The sequence below is a fragment of the Ochotona curzoniae genome, unplaced genomic scaffold, assembly GCF_017591425.1.
Source record: "Ochotona curzoniae isolate NIBS_2020 unplaced genomic scaffold, NIBS_Ocur_1.0 contig_883, whole genome shotgun sequence".
Classification (NCBI taxonomy): Eukaryota; Metazoa; Chordata; class Mammalia; order Lagomorpha; family Ochotonidae; genus Ochotona; species Ochotona curzoniae.
The window spans coordinates 42,081,518-42,099,928 of NW_024466599.1; the positions used below are offsets into that span (position 1 = coordinate 42,081,518).

The window sequence follows — 18,411 nt, forward strand, 5'->3', positions numbered from 1 at the left end:
CTTTCCCACGCCACAAACAGAGAACTGGATGGTAAGTAGAGCAGCTGGGATTAGAACTGGCACCCATATGGAATCCTGGTGCAAGCAAGGTGAGGACGTTAGCCCCTAGGTTGCACACTGGGCCCTTTGTGTTTCCTCTTATAATATATGCATTTTTAATTTTTCCTTGTGATTGTTCATAATAATTGATTTCATATTTATAAATATTTACAGGTTAGATAGTGGTAAAGGAATTTTTATGTCACATTAAAGTAGCATTTCAAATATGTGGCTAAGGTACAAAATTTTCACATATTTTCTGTTTCACATATCTTTGGGGTGAATATGTTTTAACAGTGTTAATGTTATAGGATAGAATATATTTCATTAGGAAACATCTTTTCAGGGCCTGGCGGCGGGGCCTAGCGACTAAAGTCCTCGCCTTGAACGTGCCAGGATCCCATATGGGCACCAGTTCTAATCCTGGCAGCTCCAGTTCCCATCCAGCTCCCTGCTTGTGGCCTGGGAAAAGGCAGTCGAGGATGGCCCAAAGCTTTGGGACCCTGCACCTGTGTGGGATACCTGGAAGAAGTTCCTGGATCCTGGCTTTGGATCGGCATAGCATCAGCTGTTGCGCTTACTTGGGGAGTGAACCAGTAGACGGAAGATCTTCCTTTCTGTCTCTCCTCCTCTCTGTATATCTGACTTTCCAATAAATAAATAAATCTTAAAAGAAAAGAAGGAAACATCTTTTCAAATCTTTTGTTTAAGAAAGTCTTATATTTAGAAAAATACTTTTATTCATATGCCTTAATCATCATTATTAAAATTTATTTTGCAAATTATTGTTTCTTTTTATCGAATACATCATTACAGGTAAATGTCATATCTTGGAATTTATCTTCCGTAAAACATATATGGGCAGAAATTCTGTTTAATGTAGATTTTAGCAAATATTTTTCCCCCCAAAACTCTTCTGAGATGAGAATAAGTAAATTAAAGAAGGTCTGTTTCATCTGTAATTTTAATTGATTCTTCTCTCAGGCTGTTCTTTGCTAGTCTGGTTAAATGTTCATTTTGCTTATCTTCTTATAAAAATGGCCCTTCTGTATTGCAACTTGTAGTTTTTTTTAGGTTCAATTCCATTTATTTTTGCTGTAATTACTATTATTTAATGCTACTTACTTATTTTTATAATAATATTATTAGATCATCTGTTTATCTATTTGAGACATTTTGATTGTTTATAAGCACGTGATATAAATGACTCAGTACTGTCTTGGCTGCATCATGAGTTTTAATATTTTTGTTTTTATTGTCATTTCTTCACACTTTTTTCTTTTTCTTATTGATTTCTTCAGTGCCACATGGGTCATGCACTAGCATTGTTTTCTTGAAGTTTTTGATTTTCTTTTTCATCACTTAAGCAACACATTGTGAAAAGTCTCAGTCTGTTAAACTCCCTGTTTGCCTTTCAAACCAGATTCTTTGCAAAAAAAAAAAAGAAGAAAAAAAAAAGTATAAACCCACAAGGACCAAGAAGATAGAGAAGGCATCACAGTAGTTGAGGAATTTTTGCAAGTTGAAAGGGGATGAAAGAATTAACAGGACTGTAAAATCTGAGTGTTGTTTGCCTACTGAAAAAAGTTTTAGTGACACCTGGTTTGTCTCAAAATCCGGGAAAAGTACAGAAACTTGAGGAAACAAGTATTGTGGAAGGATGTTGATTGAGGTCCTCCATCTAAGTTGCTTCTGAGTGTGTTGTACTCACCAAAATCCTTTCCAAGAAGCAAGTTTAGGGTATTCCTGTCTGCAATGACCTCAGAAAGAAGAGCAATCTGCATTGAAATTTCAGGAGGTCTTTCAGTGAAATACCCTGAGCCCTGAGTAACAGGGGAAGCCTACCAGTTGACAAGCCCTGTTTGTGTACAGTCACATTTAAGTTACTGCTAATGTGCCAGAGGCCACCTGCAAGCAATATTTTGTGTTATTTATGTATGTTTAGCATGATCCTGTGAATGTTTGAATACTTTCGTTCTTGGTTGTCCAGCGGATGTTTCAGGCTCATATTTTTTACTCCTTTCCCCCTCCTTGATATCTGCTATGTCTCTAAGGAGCTTGGTTCCTTTCAGAGAAGTGCATCTAGAAAGCAAGATCTGCTTTAGCTTCATTCATTGCCATGGGAATGTGTTCTTAGCGGACAGAACTAAGGGAGTTTAAGGGACATATACACATCCACATATGTGGATGTGTGTATGTACATATTCTGACATTCACATTCATTTCTGTCTCTATGTGTCTCTATAATATTTAAAATCAAGAGTTCACTAGTACCTCCAGTTCCACTCTACTGCTACTACAGGGTTCATTCTAATTCTCCCCCTTTTTGCTTATGCTTTTCTTCCTATATACTGTGAAACCCGGGGCTTTCATACTATTTACTAACTTAATCAGCCTGAATGCATTCAGTCTCCTTTCCCTGCGACCTTTCCCTCCCCCATGTGGATCCCTTCTTGCTCCATATAGGTGTTGACACAGTGTGTTGGGCTGATTTCAATTTGAGTGTCCTCCTCACCTTATTCAGCTTCTCATACCTCACACCATGCCATTGCCACGAGTGACTGTCTTCTCACCCTGCTAAGATGCAGCCTACCACATGAGGCGTGCTGTCTGGCACCCCTTGTGGGGCAGGTCTCCTGATGCAAATGTTCTCGTCAGTGTTGCGTTGACAAGCTCATTTTGAGCTAGGAGGTCAGACTTGTGCACAGTACTTAGGGCCCCTCATGACCTTCCTGGTTTTATTCTGAAGCTATAGTAAGTATTTGATGAGCGGAGCAAAGGGCATAATTACAGGTTGGAGTATTCTAATAGAGCATATTGCCTCCATATATACTGTGATTCTTAAAAGGTTTAAAAAAAAGCTTTTTAAAGCTATATACCATGTATTATTAAGAAGCACACAGTTCATAAGAATATATCGTGAGTGTACCTACAAAGATCACATCCACACTAAGAAATAAAATATTATCAGTATCCAAGAAGCTGAAAACATGACTTTTTCTAATCAATCCTTTTTTTCTGATTTAGTAGTCATAAATTACGTATGTCTCAATTAATGGCATAATGAGCTATAAAGGCGTATAATGAATAAAAATAACCTCAGTAACTACCATGATTGTTTAGAAAAGCTATATTTGAATTAGTGATTGAAGCAGTAATACGTTTTTGTGGTTTTTATCATTTAATTAGAAAAAGGCTGGAGCTGCCAGTCGCTAGGGGGCAGCCTTACTGCTTCCACCTTTTTAGAAACAGTTATATCCTGCTTCTGTTAGTTAACAGTTATTTTGCATGGAAGAAAACAAATGTTACTTCAATGAAAGAAATATTTCATTATTCATAGATGTGAAAAAAATGATAAAATTATTTTGTGCTCCCTGTATTTAAATTGTAAGAACAGATTCCTTGTTTAAATTAGCTTCAACATCTGGGAAGCCTAGCTTTGCTCCTTAAGTAGCCCCAAAAGAATATCCGAATTTGAATGGGTTTGGAAAGCTTTTTGAATCTAAACAAGTTTCAGATAATAATTTATCCATACCTTCCTCTAATCCTCCCTTTCTTTCCTGCAGATTTACCCCGAACGCTATAGGATGAAAACTAGACTCTTGAGCTATAAATTGGAGAAAAGAAAGCCACAGCTTGGAATCCAACAGTTAGGGCATTTTCTTCCATCCACTGATTTCATTTGGCATTGCTTAGTGGCAGTTCCTTTTGGTAGCGCCCTGTGAAAAATATCAGAGGAAGTGTGAAAGAGAAAACTTGGTCTTCCTTGATTTCAGTTCTTTACTAATCTTTCCCTCATGCCATTCTAGTTTTGTGTAAATCTTTTTTCATTAGACTGATAAACTTTCCAGTTTCTGCATATCCCTAGAATAGATGAACCCATGTCCAGATGCTTTTGAGCTATTTTATTTCTGGTAACATAAGGAGACTGTTTCTGCTCTTCTCCGTACCCTTCCCGCCTGTATAGTATGGTTTGGTTCTTATTCTCCAGAGTTTTTTTTTTTTTTATCATAATTTAATGTTATTTCTGCTTTTCTATAGATAGAGACATCGGAATCTACCAGTATTATGACAAGAAAGATCCATCAGGTAAAGTACCTATTCTACTCAGCTAATTTTTTATGAACTAAATAATCTAAACTGTGAAATTCTGGGTATTAAAGACCTCATTTTTATGAGCTTTAGTTACTCTTGAATTTTAAGAAAAGTCACTTCAGATCTTTAGAAAAATGCTGAGACTGTATGTCCTATATAAAAGTAAAGCAATATTGAGAAAATAAGAGAAAAGAATATGGATATTTTCATTTTACTGCTGATGAGACTGACAGCAGGATAGTCTCGTCTCAATTTTGTGTGGTATCCCAGTAGAGGGCATTGTTAATGCGTAGGTCCCACTTGTGCTGGCCTCCGGATCCTCACCTGATATATCTGAAATAGGCATTTCTGAGTGAATGATCAATTTTCTTTATCTGATTAATCCTGTTAATCCCAGAAGTTTTATGATGGGCCAAGAGATCTTTCTAGCTAGAGTTATTTCCTGTTTTGGTCCTGGTTGAAGTGGGGCTTGTGTGAGCATTCTGTGTGCTTAGCTTGGTAGTTAATAGGCCGACTTCATGGTTCTGATGACAGACTGAAGCAGCTTCTGTTCTGGGCTCGGTTGCAGTTCCCTTCGCTATCTGATGAGATTGGAAGCGTAGGATATTGGTCCACCTGTTGTGCTATGTAAGCCTTTTCACTGCAAATTTAGGAAATACCTCTGTGAAATGAAAACATCCAAATTAAGGACATTTTTTATCAACTCTCAAAATTTATATTTTGTTAATCCATTAATGTGTATAATAGTTCATTATATGCATACATGTAAAATATTATAACAAAAATAAATTCAATTCTTTTTCTTTTCATCTCTCCTCTGCCATATCAGTGACAGAGCATGGTAACTTAGAAGAAAAGCAGAGGCTAGCAGAGTGTAAGTTTATTTTATGTGTTTTTGGAATTACTATAAAATTGGAAAGTTTGGTGTTAGAAAATATTCTGCCTTTTGCATAAATAGGAAGTTTCTAATATTATACCTTGTCATTGTTTCAGGATATAAACATATGAGTGAGAATGATAACTAGTGGGTCTTTGTCATTTAGATCTTTGAAATATATATTCAGTTTTAGTTAGATATGCTTATGTAAACATAAACCTTTATTAATTATGCATCTAATATTTTAAAATAAATGTGTCATGCTTAGCTTGTGATGATTATAATTTGATTATTCATATTTTGTCTAAATTGTTAATGCTTTGTCCATTTTAAGAAAATAATATTTTTAATAGCTGTATTGGCACTTTATTCATTTTAGTCTTTTTTTGTTCTCTGGTTTATGAATATGTCATATGTCTGTTATGTAGTTTGGTTTTAATGACTTTACGTTAAATGTGATTTAAAATTATATTTGGAATGTAGCTGGGATTGAAAATTCTACGTGTTCTCTAGTTTTAAATGGATGAACCAATGTTTAGTTTTTAAAAATACTGCATTAGTAGCTGAAACACAGATTTTAAAGTTTATACACATGTGCTGCATATGAAAATTATGTTTATAGTACCAGTTTAATTTGCTAAAGTGAGATATATATATTTCTACTCTCATATGTAAATAACCAACTATAGGGGATCATCAGAAGGTTTATGGAAAATCCATATTATGAAAGTTTGTATGGATTTCAGAATTTTTCTCAGCAAATAATATTTGAAGTACTCTTGTACACTGCATATGCAACACATACACATTCATATAACTGGTAATTGTTGATGAGAAGATTCCAATTAAAACTCAGTTTTTCTGACTAAAAACAGCTGTTTTAAGTTAGCATTGTAATTCTATTTAAGAATTTAGTCTTTCAATTGATTGAAAATAAGTTTGTCATGAGTACATCATGGAATAGATTTTGAGGATGTTATTTTATATTTAAAAAAGCATTTTTAGTTCTAGATTGTTAAAACTTGGGTTTTCCTAAGATTTTTTCCCTTAGTTTTGTGATAGTTTTATATGTGATGTTTTTATGCTAAATTTAAAATTCTTTTTCTATAAATAATTTTTGTGTTTTATTTCTTTCCTTACTATGTTTGTTTATTCATGAGATTTTTTCACTTCTGAGTAGGCCACTCAGAAAATTTAGAATTTTTTTATTGAACATTGAATTATTTACAATGAAAAGGTTGTTTCAGTGGTAAAGAATGGATCATTTACCAATAATTATTACCAGATTCATAGGCCTTCCAAATTTCACAGAGATTCTCTAAGCCTTGTTGGTTGTCATCATAAAATTATGATCAGGGAGATTATTGTGTGGTAAAAATCCTGTTCCTATGACAAAGCTTTTCAAGAGGCTGTCATCTGATGACAGAAATGCAGCCCGCTTCCTCTCAGTTATGGAGGTGTTTTATTTTAGTCTTCCTACGGCACACTGCTAAGCAGAGCTTCCCTTTTTAAATCATGTTTAACTAACTGTAGTACATGTTTTATTTGCCAGCCCGAGATTATCCTTGGACGCTCAAAAATAGACGCCCAGACAAACTTCGAGACTCACTCAAAGAGTTGGAGGTATCTTTCAAAAAGTTTCAAAAATGGCAACAAATAAATCTGTTTTAAAACATCTTTCAACAGATTTAATTTTCATAAAGGATCAACTCTCATGGTGATGATAGCTTTGCTTTTGTCCAGTGAGGGGTTCCAAAATAATTGCATCGTTGTGTGGCATGTTGATTTTTTTTTCTCTTTTGCTTGAAAATCAGAAGCACTTTAACTAATACGACAATAGTTATAGCTAACTACACGCTATCATTTTCTGTTGTCTTTCAGGAGCTGATGCAAAACAGTCCATGTGTGCTGAGCAAATGGAAGAACAAGTATGTCTGTCAGGTAAAATGGTTTGACAAACGTTTGCTGTGTTTAACCAATGGAGCTGAAAACTATATAGTAATTGATGTTCTTATGTTCTTCTGATAGGTTTTGAGAAAAAATTTTTAGTAGTAGGTATTTTGTAATTTGAATGCTGGTCATTTTGGAACTAACATTAGATTGACAGAAACAACTCAATCAATGTAATTGTAATGGTATAAATATTTAGAAACATCTTTTCAGATTTTTGGTGGTTTGATTTGAATGAATATTATGTTACGTATCTATTACCATGAATCTAATCATTATTTTGAATAAGAAGGAAACAGAATGAACAGGATTTTGGCTTGCCACTCTTATAATTATTTTTGAAAAATCATACTAATAGAATTTAACAAGCATCCTGAAGTGAGACTAAATACAACAAAATATTTGTTCTTATTTTTTTAGCATTCTAGCCTGCACTATTTAATATGGTAGCCATTAGTCGTATGTGGCAATTTGAATAAATAGAATTTAATAGAATTTTAAAATTCAATTCCTTAGTAGCATTGGCCACATTTAAGTGCTTAGTAGCCACATGTTATCATATTGGACATTGCTGATACAGAACATTTTCATTGTGGAAAGTTCTATTGGACAGTACTGTTAGGGCCTAGACAAGGTGAACTAAGTATTGAATGGGCTTAGATTCGGAACGTGGATAGTACAAAATAATCAGCATACATTCAGCATAAAATAGTAAACAAATGCCTAGAGTTTTCTTATAAGCTTAGAAATAATATTTGTCTAGAAGATATTTTACCTGCTTGTGGTAGAAAGATAATCATTGGTTATCCATTGGTATTCTACCAGTACTAATAATTATAGCATTTTAAATTCTTTTTACAACATATTTTATATCTAACCATTTTTGTTTGCAATGTAGGCTCACATTTATATCCATGAATTGCAGCACAGCATTTGTTGTAGCTACAAACACATTAATGTGTCTTGAAGGTAGACTATCATTTAGTGGATTTCTAGTTTCTCTCTCTCTCTCTTATTTATTTATTTATTTATGGGTTCCAATTAATATACCTTTCTCATGGGAGTATTGAGTTACCTTCTCCCTTGGCATAAATTTACTTTCTGTACCACATGCAAGGTAGAATTAGCATTTTTAGAAATATATCACTTCCTAAACTCACCTTAGAATACTATTCCAAAGGGTAGAGTATTTTAAAGTCTTAGTTTATTTGTATCAAAGTAGGTTTTAATTCAACTTTAAACTTGAATGCAAAATGTACTTCCAAAAGTTTCATACTTCTGTAAATTAAGTTGTTAATTTAAATGCTGTTGTTCACCTTAAAAGCAGTCTGAAAATTATCTGACTGGAGGTATGGCCCCCACGCTTACCATCATACAGGGGGCATTGGAACATGTAAGGTAATCATCTCAATAGGCACGTTTTTGAATAGATTTGATTACATTTTAATTTAGTGGCATATTTGTAAAATACGTTAGCTTGCAGAGAGGGAGAGGTATGTTGGAGAATGGTGTCTTACTGTTGAATTAATTCAACCCAGAGAAAGCATTTTCCAGACAAAGTATTATACTAAATTACTTCTGTGATTTACAGTTATCCAGAAATAATGATTTTTAAAGTTAGTGTACCACTGAGTCTGCTATTAACATTTCCAGCAGAACTTATGTCTTTTTATATTTGTCATATTTTGTACTTTATTTCCATAGTGAATAAGATATTCCTAAAATAGACCTTTTGCTCCCAGAACATTCTTAATGTGAGATTTTTAGCAAGATAACTTCAACTCTATCCTGCCCACAGGTCTGGATCAATCCAAACAACTTTAAGGCCTGTAAGACATCCTTGGCATCATACACTTTTTAAAATTTCAAATAGAACTATTAGCTAGGTTCTCTTAAAAATGTGTTTGAATTCTATTCCTGAAGATCTTTTATATTCATTTCTATTATTTAAGCTTTTTTTTTAGTGTGAGAATGCTTTAACTTCTTCTGTTTAATTTTGTGTGAATCTTGTAAAATTGTTCTTAGTTCTACATCTTCCTTTTGTGTACTCATCTAAAGCTGACACTTGCTTAAAATCTGTGATTTTCCCCATATATTTAGCCCTGCAGTCACAGCAGTTGCAGCAGTTGAGCACAACATAATGTTTTTGTGACTCTTGCAAAAGGAGGGAAAAATATGTTGGTGCTTATACATTTAGACTCCTCCATCTTTGAATTAGGTCACTTCTCTATTAATGTAGATTTTTAGTTCTAAAAAATGGCAAATATATGATTTATGGAATTTATTTTGCTTGTCATCTCTTTCAGGAATCTTAAGAGGTCCAGTTGTTTAGAAATGAAAGAAGTGATTACAACATTAAAAGTCTTTTAGAGGAGGTAGTCTGAGCTTGGACTTTAGTCTGTGTTAGAGGTTGTCACTGTTAATATAACTTAATGTTTTCCACCCAGTGACCTGTAAATTGTGCAAGTTATAAAAAGAATTCCCTCCATTTGTAAATGAAGAGCAATTTACAAATCAAGACCTATCAATCATGTGTCTGGGATAAAAATTATCTGTTGAAATTTTTTTTGATGATGCCTACTCATATTTTGAAATGCATTAAAAAGATGTGATTGTAATTTAGAATTTTAGATTTATCAGATATGAAATAAACTTGTCACTTCTTTTGGTTTCTGAAAATCACTTCATGAAGAGAAAGTATTTAATACCTTTTTGTTTTGAAGTGCTTAAAGCATCTTCCAGACTATTGTTAGTGAATAAAAACTTCAGCATTTAAACACTGTTATTCATCACCTTGGTGGATTTTTTCCTAAAGATTTATTTATTTTGCTTCTAAGTCAGAGTTATAGAGAGAAGAGACCGAGAGAGCTTCCATCTGCTAGTTTATTCCCTAAATGGCTACTACGGCCAGAGCTGGACCAGTCTGAAGCTGGGAGCCAGGAGCTTCTTTCGGGTCTCCCATATGGGTGCATGGGCCCAAGGACATGGGCCATCCTCTGCTACTTCCCAGGTTTTAGCAGGGAACTGGAAGGGAAGTGGAGCAGCCGGAACACAAACCAGCATCCATATGGGATGCTGGCACTGCAGGTAGAGTAGCTTTAAATTTGATAAGTTTAAAATAAATTAAAAATAAGTTTAATTTAATATTTGAAAGAGTTAGGGAGGGGAAGAGAGGAGAGAAAGAGAATCTCATGATCTGCTGGTTCACTCTCCAAGTGGCTGCAATGGCCAGGGCCAGTTATCTTGTGAATTGTAGGAAAATGAATATTCTCATAAAAAACTAGTTAGAGTCTACAATTGCCATGCTGGGAAATAATTTTTTTTAGATGATATGTACTATTAGAGAAGCATTCACGTGAGTGTCCAGCTTATTTTCCAAACAGTACAGACCTTTTGTATAACTATGATTTCATCCATGTAGACTACTTTTGTCATACATATGTACATATATAAAATTATTTTTATTCACAGAATTGTTCATTGGTAAAATGGACTCACACACACATGCAGACATCTCCCATCTACTGTTTTACTCCTCAAATGCTGCAACAGCAAGGGTAGTCAGGCTGAAGCCAGGAGATCAGGATTCAATCCAGTTCTCCCATAGGGGCGAAAGAGACTCAGCTAGTTGAACCATCACTTGCTGCAGTTCAGCTTGTACATTGGTAGCTGCTAGCAGGAGCTGGAGGTGGACTTTAAGTTTAGCCACTTTGATATGGGATAGGAGTCTTCCAAGTGGCATCATGATCACTACAGCAATCAGCTGCCATCATGTGTATAAAATTACGTAAAGATGGGCCACAGTCATAGTTCTAGTTATTGTTGAGAGCCTTTGCAATTCTCTACAAATCAAGCCACTGTATTATCTAAATAAGTCTGTTTTATTTAACATTTATGTAGCTCTTCCTAAGTGGCATGCTGTCTTCAAGTCCTTTGTATCTTCATTTTCCAGTCATTACAGGAGGAGTATCAAATTATTGTGGTCCTCAGCTCTATGATCTCACTAGTTTCATCTCCTTTTTATAGATAAGGAAAGATATATAGATTAATTACACAGGCAGTAAGCCATGACAGGATTCAAACTCAAGTATTGTGAGTGCAAAGTTCATGCTATTATATATACCATATTGATTTTCAGCAACACATAACTATAGAAAAATATTCATGTAAAAATACCCTTGTGGCCAGTACCATTGTGTGGCAAGGTAATCCTCAGCCCTGTTGGCACTATCATCCCAAATGGATACTGGCTCATATTGAGGCTGCACCACTTCCAGTTCAGCTCTCTGGGAAAGCATCAGAATGGCTCAAGTCCTTGGGATGCTGCAGCATGTAGGAGACCCAGAAAGAACTTCTTGGCTCCCAGCTTTGGGTCATTTGAGCTCTGGCTGTTACAGCCATTTGGGGAATAAACCAACAGAGGGAAGACCTTCTCTTTCTCTCTGAAAAATATCTCTTTCAAATAAAAATAAAAATATATGCCTTTGATCACAATAAGATATGTCCCATATTAAACCTGTGTGATTATTCCCACTTCTTATTAATAAATTATAGTTTAAAAAAAAGTAAACTGGTAAGGGCAAGGAGGATAAAAATACCATGATCATAGGAGATTCCAACCAGTTTTTGGGTCTCATAAGTTTTTGGATGTACCTGGCCTCAAACCACTGCCCTTACTTAAGTATCTTTGCTTGCCAGCATAGATGTCAATTAGAAGCCAAAGGTGTGTGCTTCAGGAGCTCAGGGAGGTACATATAAAGTAGAATATGCAACTAAAAACAAGAAGCTGTCTTTAAAGTTAATATAAGGAGCAAACGATATGGGATGGGGATACCAAACACAGGATTTATGAACTTGAAGACAGCTAACATAATAAAGCAGAAATGAGGTGGCTAGATGAGAAATAAGGAGATTGGGCCTAGCACGATGGCCTAGTGGCTAAATCCTTGCCTTGCACGCCCCGTGATCCTACATGGGTGCTGGTTCGCATCCCAGCTGCTCCACTTCCCATTCAGCTCTCTGCTTGTGGCCTGGGAAAGCAGTAGAGAAGAGCCCAAAGCCTGAGGTCCCAGAACCTGTGTAGGAGACCTGGAAGAAGTTCCTGGCTCCTGGCTTCAGATTGGCTCAGGTTCAGCCATTAATTCCCTTGGGGAGTGGACCAGCAGATGGAGGATCTTTTTCTCCATCTCTCCTTCTTTTTGTAAATCTGTCCTTCCAATAAAAATAAATAAATCTTTAAAAAAAGAATAAGGCGATTAAATGAGTCTATATTTGGAATGGTGAGATTTTCTCCAGCTGCTTCCCACTACAATACTTACCAAGCTTATGTCTCCATGTTTCTTGTTTAGAGGACTTGCTTCTGGAAAAATTGACTTTTCGCCAGAGCAAAGCCTGGAGTTCCTTTCAAAAAGAAAGATGTGCAACTAATCTTACAGCAAAGCTGAAGTTAGCAAACCTGCCCATGAAATTCAACCTTCAAACCACTTTTAAATATAGATAGAGAACTGGAGATTACATTTTGGAGGAAATTCTTCATCTGAATTTGAGATCTTTAAGTCTGAAGGTCTGAAGCAGAAAAGGAAAGAATCAAAGCAATACAATAAACAGAAAAATACTAAGAGAATTAAAATAGATATCCACAGAGGTTCAAGAGAAGTTGTTAACACCTTTGAGGCAGGTATACTATGCTATTTTTTGAAAAAGGAATGAGGATAATGTTGTAAATTATTATTGATGTCATGTTGTGACTTTTCAGTGGATGGGATGATATTCTGCCAGCTCTATTTTCAGCCAGAGATGGTCTCCCCAAGAAACTGTTGAATTTATCTGGACAATAAGATGCTGGACTCTATGCATGCTAGCTACATGCTTGCAATGAAGGAATCATGACTGGGTTTGAACTATCCTACTGCAACAATGTGGAGGAATCCATCTTGGGAGGGCTAGTGAAGGGGTTGGGGGAATCCCAGAGCCTATGAAACTGTGTCATAAAATTAAATTAAAAAAAAAAAGAAAAAGGAATAAGGAAAAGGGAATATTTACAAATTAAGAATGAGAGTAAATAAGAATAATTGAAGAATTAATTATCAAAATTGATATATTGTATAATGAAGAATAGAATGAGAAAAGGATGTAGTAGTGAGTATTAGGTGAACAAGATTAGAGAAGCAGAAAATCTAATAGGAAGCAGAAGGGAAGAAAAAATAATACGGTATTTCTTGGAACTGAAGGTTGCATATTTTCAGTTTGAAAGGACCTAACGATCAAAAAACACAATCAGGTATAATTTGTAAATTTTAAAAAACACAGTTATAGAGAAGATATAAAAATCTTTAATGAAAATGACAAAGGATTAGAAATCAGACTCCTTAGACTATGTGAGTGAAACAAATACGTCTTAGTTGATTGAGTAATGAATGACTTTTCAGGTTACTGTTACATACACACAAATGCATTTTTAGCTGACACAGCTTCTTGTTTAGACATGAGTGATAGAAACCAAAGAAACTGCTTAAGAGAGTTGAACATGGCTGATCTTTAAGAAGAATTGAGAGGCTTGGGAATAAACAGCTGTTTTAATTATTGTTGACATTTTAAAAGTTGACTCATACATTTCTATAACTGAATACCCCCTTTAAAACAAATGCTTGGTGTCACTTGGGTCTTCAGTGAAGTAGCTACCAAGATGGTAGTGCTTGTGCAAAAGATTATACTGGAGGTGTGACAGATAATGAGGAAAGGAGAAGGAGAATAAGGGGGAGATCGTTTTTACTAGGAAAGGACAGGGAAGGAGGGGGATTGAGTAAAAACAGCTGAGCCGACAGCACAGTGATGAGGAGGTTTAGCCAAGGTATTAGAGAAATCATCTGATGGACAGGATTGAGCTGGCCTCAGGCCGCGCCATACTTAGTTATTGCCTAGTGGGTCCTTGAGGAAAGTGTGTTCTCTGTCATTTCTGCTGCCAGCTTTAGTTTCTCTTAAAGGAGCCGTGAATGGTGCGTACGTATTCATGGCTGTTCCACTAAAAAGGTTTTGTTAAAAATTAAAAAAAATTTGTGTGGCCATATACAATACTATATCTGAGGTATACTGTTTTGATTTATTTTAAAGATATATCTTTATTGGAAGGACAGATTTACAAAAAGAAGGAGAGATGGAGAAAAAGATCCTCCATCTGCTGGTCCACTCCCCAAGGGAATTAATGGCTGAACCTGAGCCAATCTGAAGCCAGGAGCCAGGAACTTCTTCCAGGTCTCCTACACAGGTTCTGGGACCTCAGGCTTTGGGCTCTTCTCTACTGCTTTCCCAGGCCACAAGCAGAGAGCTGAATGGGAAGTGGAGCAGCTGGGATGCGAACCAGCACCCATGTAGGATCACGGGGCATGCAAGGCAAGGATTTAGCCACTAGGCCATCGTGCCAGGCCCTGAAATACACAGTTTTTAAAAAAAGACTTACTGATTTATTTGAAAGACAGTGACATGGCATATGTTATGTTTCGTGGAGTGTGGTATGAAGTAGGAAGGAGCCATCCATCCACTAAGTCACTTCCAAAATGACTGCAGCAACCAGGGTTGGAACATGCTGAAATCAGGAGGCAGGGATTGCATCTCTGTTTCCTATATGAGTTTCAAAAACTCAAGCACTTGATCCAGCATCTCCTGCTTCCCAGGCACATTAGCAGGGAGTTGGATCAAACTTGAACCAACATCTGATATGGGATGTGGGCATCCTAAATCAGTGGCTGGATCTGTTGGACCACAGTTTCTGCCCAAAGGAATCAAGTCTTTTGTTTTGTTTTAAGGTTTATTTATTTTCCTTAGAAATGCAGATTTACAGAGAGAAGGAGAGAGAGAGAGAAAGATCTTCTGTCTGCTAGTCATACCCTAAGTGGGAGCTCCTGGCTCATCAGTTGGCCTCAACTGCCAGTCTGATCCAGGAGCCTCTTTGGGTCTCCCATGTGGTGCAGGGTCCCAAGGGGTTTGACTGCTTTCCAAGGCCACAAACAGGGGGCTGGATGGGAAGTGGAGCAGCTGGAACATGAACAGGCTTCCACATGCGATCCCAGTGCTTGCAAGATGAGGACTTTAGCCACTAGGCTATCACGCCAGGTCCAGGAATCAAGTCTTAAGAGTCAACTATTGTTTAATATCATGCTCTAATACTTAGTCTTAGGTAAAAACAAATTCCTTTCCTAAAGAAAATAAGAAATTTATGTTGTTTCTCTGGTATTTCAGTCCAAAATAATCCAGTGATGTATTAATTATATATACTTAAAAATACAGTAAAGTATGAATCAAGAATTCTCTGGTTGATTTAAAAAAATTATTCATTTATGTGAAAGGAACAGTTACAGAAAGAGAAGGAGAAGCAGATCTTCCATATACTGATTCATTTTCCCAAATGGCTGCAATGGCTAGAGCTGGGCAGATATGAAGCCAGGAGTCAGGAACTTTTCCTGGGTATCCCCTGTGGGTGCAGGAGCTCAAGGATTTGGGCCATCTTCCATTGCTTTCCCAGGCACATTAACAGAGAGCTGGATTGGAAATGGTGTATCTAAGACTTGAACAGGTGCCCGTATAGATTGCTAGTACTGCTCACAGTAGCTTCTCCTTAATATGCCATGGGACTGGCCCCTCTTGTTGATTTTCACACTTGTTTTACAAAGTAAAAATAGACAAACTGAGCATCTCTCTAGTTTTAAAAAGTTTGGAAGAGTTACATTTACATAACTACCTAGTGAGAAGATTTAAGATGTTTGAATACTTGTACTGATTGTTTGAAAAGATTCATTTGTTTGAAAGGATGAACAATGCAGGGTGAGAGATAAGATCTTTTTTTTTTTCTTTTAAGATTTATTTATTTTTATTGCAACGTCAGATATTCAGAGAGGAGGAGAGACAGAGAGGAAGATCTTCCATCTAATGATTCACTCCCCAAGCAGCCTCAGCAACTGGAGCTGAGCCAATTCAAAGCCAGGAGCCAGGAACTTCCTTCAGGTCTCCCACATGGGTGCAGGGTCCTAAGGCTTTGGGCTGTCCTTGACTGCTTTCCCAGGCCACAAGCAGAGAGCTGGATGGGAAGCAGGGCTGCCGGGATTAGAACTGGTGACCATATGGAATCTTGGCGTGTTCAAGGCGAGGACTTTAGTCATTAGGCTACTGTACCAGACCCCAGGATCTTATTTCTAATGGTTTATTCTCCAAATGGCTGTGATAGCTAGTGTTGGTCCAGGATGATGCTACGAGCCCAACACTCTGAATGTCCCGTGTGAGTGTTGGGGTCCCATGTACATGGGCTGTCTTTTCTTCTCCTCCAAACATGTTAGCCTTGAGCTGGATTGAAAGCAGAGCGGCTGAAACTCCAAGTGGGGAACCAGGATTGCAAGTGGTAACTAAACACAGTGTGCCACAATGTCGGTCTCTCATGCTAACATACTTAAATGCCATATTTTAAATTTAGAACTTTAAGTTGGATGCACTGGTTGGAATAGGTGAGTTAGATATGTATGTGTTAATTAAGCATCCAAAGTTGAGAATCAAATATTACATATGTAATGTGTGATAATATACATTTGCATGTTAATGTAACTGGTGGACAAAATGCATCAAGTGCTTTTGCTAAATTGTAATTCTTTTGAGTAGGCTTTTCTAAAAATGAAACCATTAAGTTAGTAGGTAAAAAATGAAAAGGTTAGTAGGAAAAAAATGTTAGCAGGTAAAAAAAAAAGAAACCATCAAGTTAGTAGGTAAAAAAATTAAAAAGTTAGTAGGTAAACCACTCAGTTAGTAGGAAAAAAGTTAGTGGGTTAACCAAAAAGTTAGTAGGTAAAAAACAATTAAGTTAGTAGTAAACCATTAAGTTAGTAGTAAACTACTTAGCAAGTAATTGTGAAATGAAAGGCAGTTAGAACCGTGATTCTCATGAAATAGAAGTATACATAAAATGTGCGCAGTGGCTCCCGGCAGTGAAGAAGTACTTGTCATTTTATAATCTATTTATGTAAGTGGAGCAGGAAGTTGAATTGTTAAGCCCAAGTTGCCATTGTGTGCCAAGCCTGACATTTCTTTGTTTTTGTGTCCATCCTTCTGTTACAATACAAGTCTCACCTCCTATCCGAAACCAAGCCTTCTCCTATAACCCTAAATTTCCCTGGTGACCTCAACTTTATCACAGGCATGCTGCAAGTTATTTAAAATGAAGAAAACATAGGAGACTTCAGTCAGACATTATATGAACAATTAGCTTGAATTAATTGCAAGTGTCTACATTAGCTCATACTACGTTTCTTTAGAATTTGTCATTATGTATACAGAGCTGTGTTTTTAGCGGTTGCTGTGATAAAAGGCAATTGCCACACAATAATTAACATAGAAGAGGAAAATGTATAAGTGTTCCTAATTTGATTCCAAAGCTTAATAGTGCCTCGTTTCTATTAGTTCACATGTACTATTAGTAACTGTGATTATTTGGGAGTAAGATAAAAATCTTTTGAAAACCTTTTTCTTTCAGTTTCTCTGTATTGTATTTCTAAACTTTAAGCTGTTAGGACTAAAATGCTTATTTTGCTTGAACGTATTTAATAAATGGAACAATGTGTTTCTTTTGACTGAAGACCCTGTGAGGGTCGTGGAGAGAGAGGGAGGAAGCAGTTCGTGAAAAGTGTGAAGTAAGAAATACAATACACTGATTAAAAAACAAATTTTGCCCTTAAGTCAGTTTATCTTTTGGTTCCATTTTTCACAAGATCTTACCTTCTTTTGGATTACATATACAGAGGTGGGATTATCTAGGTCATATGACAGTTCTGTTTAATTTTTGTGAAAACACTAAGCTATTTTTTTCATAGTGTTCACATCACATTATAGTTTGTATGAGTTCTGTTTTCTCTACATCTTTACCAGCATTTGTCATTTTCTATTTTTTTCCTGATATTCAACTGATATTCAAAACATCTGTGAGGTAATAGTTTTTCTATTTTGAACAATAAAATATTAAGATAGGTCTATTAACACTAGATAATTTTGGGGCCGGCACGGTAGCCTAGCAGCTGAAGTTCTCACCTTGCTTGCACTGGGATCCCATATGGGCACTAGGTTTGTGTCCCAGAAGCCCTTCTCATCTAACTTCCTGCCTGTGACCTGGGAAAGCAGTCCAGGTCAGCTCAAAGCCTTGGGACCCTGCACCTGCGTGGGAGACCAGAAGAGGCTCTGGGCTCCTAACTTTGGATTGACTCAGCTCTGGCTGTTGTGGCCACTTGGAGGGTGAATTAGCGCATGGGAGATCTTTCTCTCTGTCTCTCATCTCTGTATATCTTTCCAGTAAAAATAGATAAATCTTTAAAAAATAAAGCCCTTATCAGATTTTAAATAAATTTTTAAATTTGGATTTTTTGGTTTTGATGAGTTGTAGGAGTTCCTTATGCTTTTTTGAGAGTAACCTCTTTTTAAAT

At 36.3% G+C, this 18,411-nt stretch overlaps 1 protein-coding gene across 2 annotated transcripts in view; it reads left to right on the forward strand.

Annotated features, from left to right (window-relative positions):
* LOC121164934 (WD repeat containing planar cell polarity effector) overlaps nt 1–18,411 on the forward strand; it is a 263,430-nt gene that overhangs the window by 57,482 nt on the left and 187,537 nt on the right. For both annotated transcript variants that reach the window (XM_040993340.1, XM_040993341.1), the window contains 4 exons: nt 4,081–4,128; nt 4,964–5,008; nt 6,564–6,634; nt 6,893–6,952. In XM_040993340.1, coding sequence (XP_040849274.1) covers nt 4,081–4,128; nt 4,964–5,008; nt 6,564–6,634; nt 6,893–6,952 — 224 coding nt within the window. The remainder of the gene's footprint in view (nt 1–4,080; nt 4,129–4,963; nt 5,009–6,563; nt 6,635–6,892; nt 6,953–18,411) is intronic.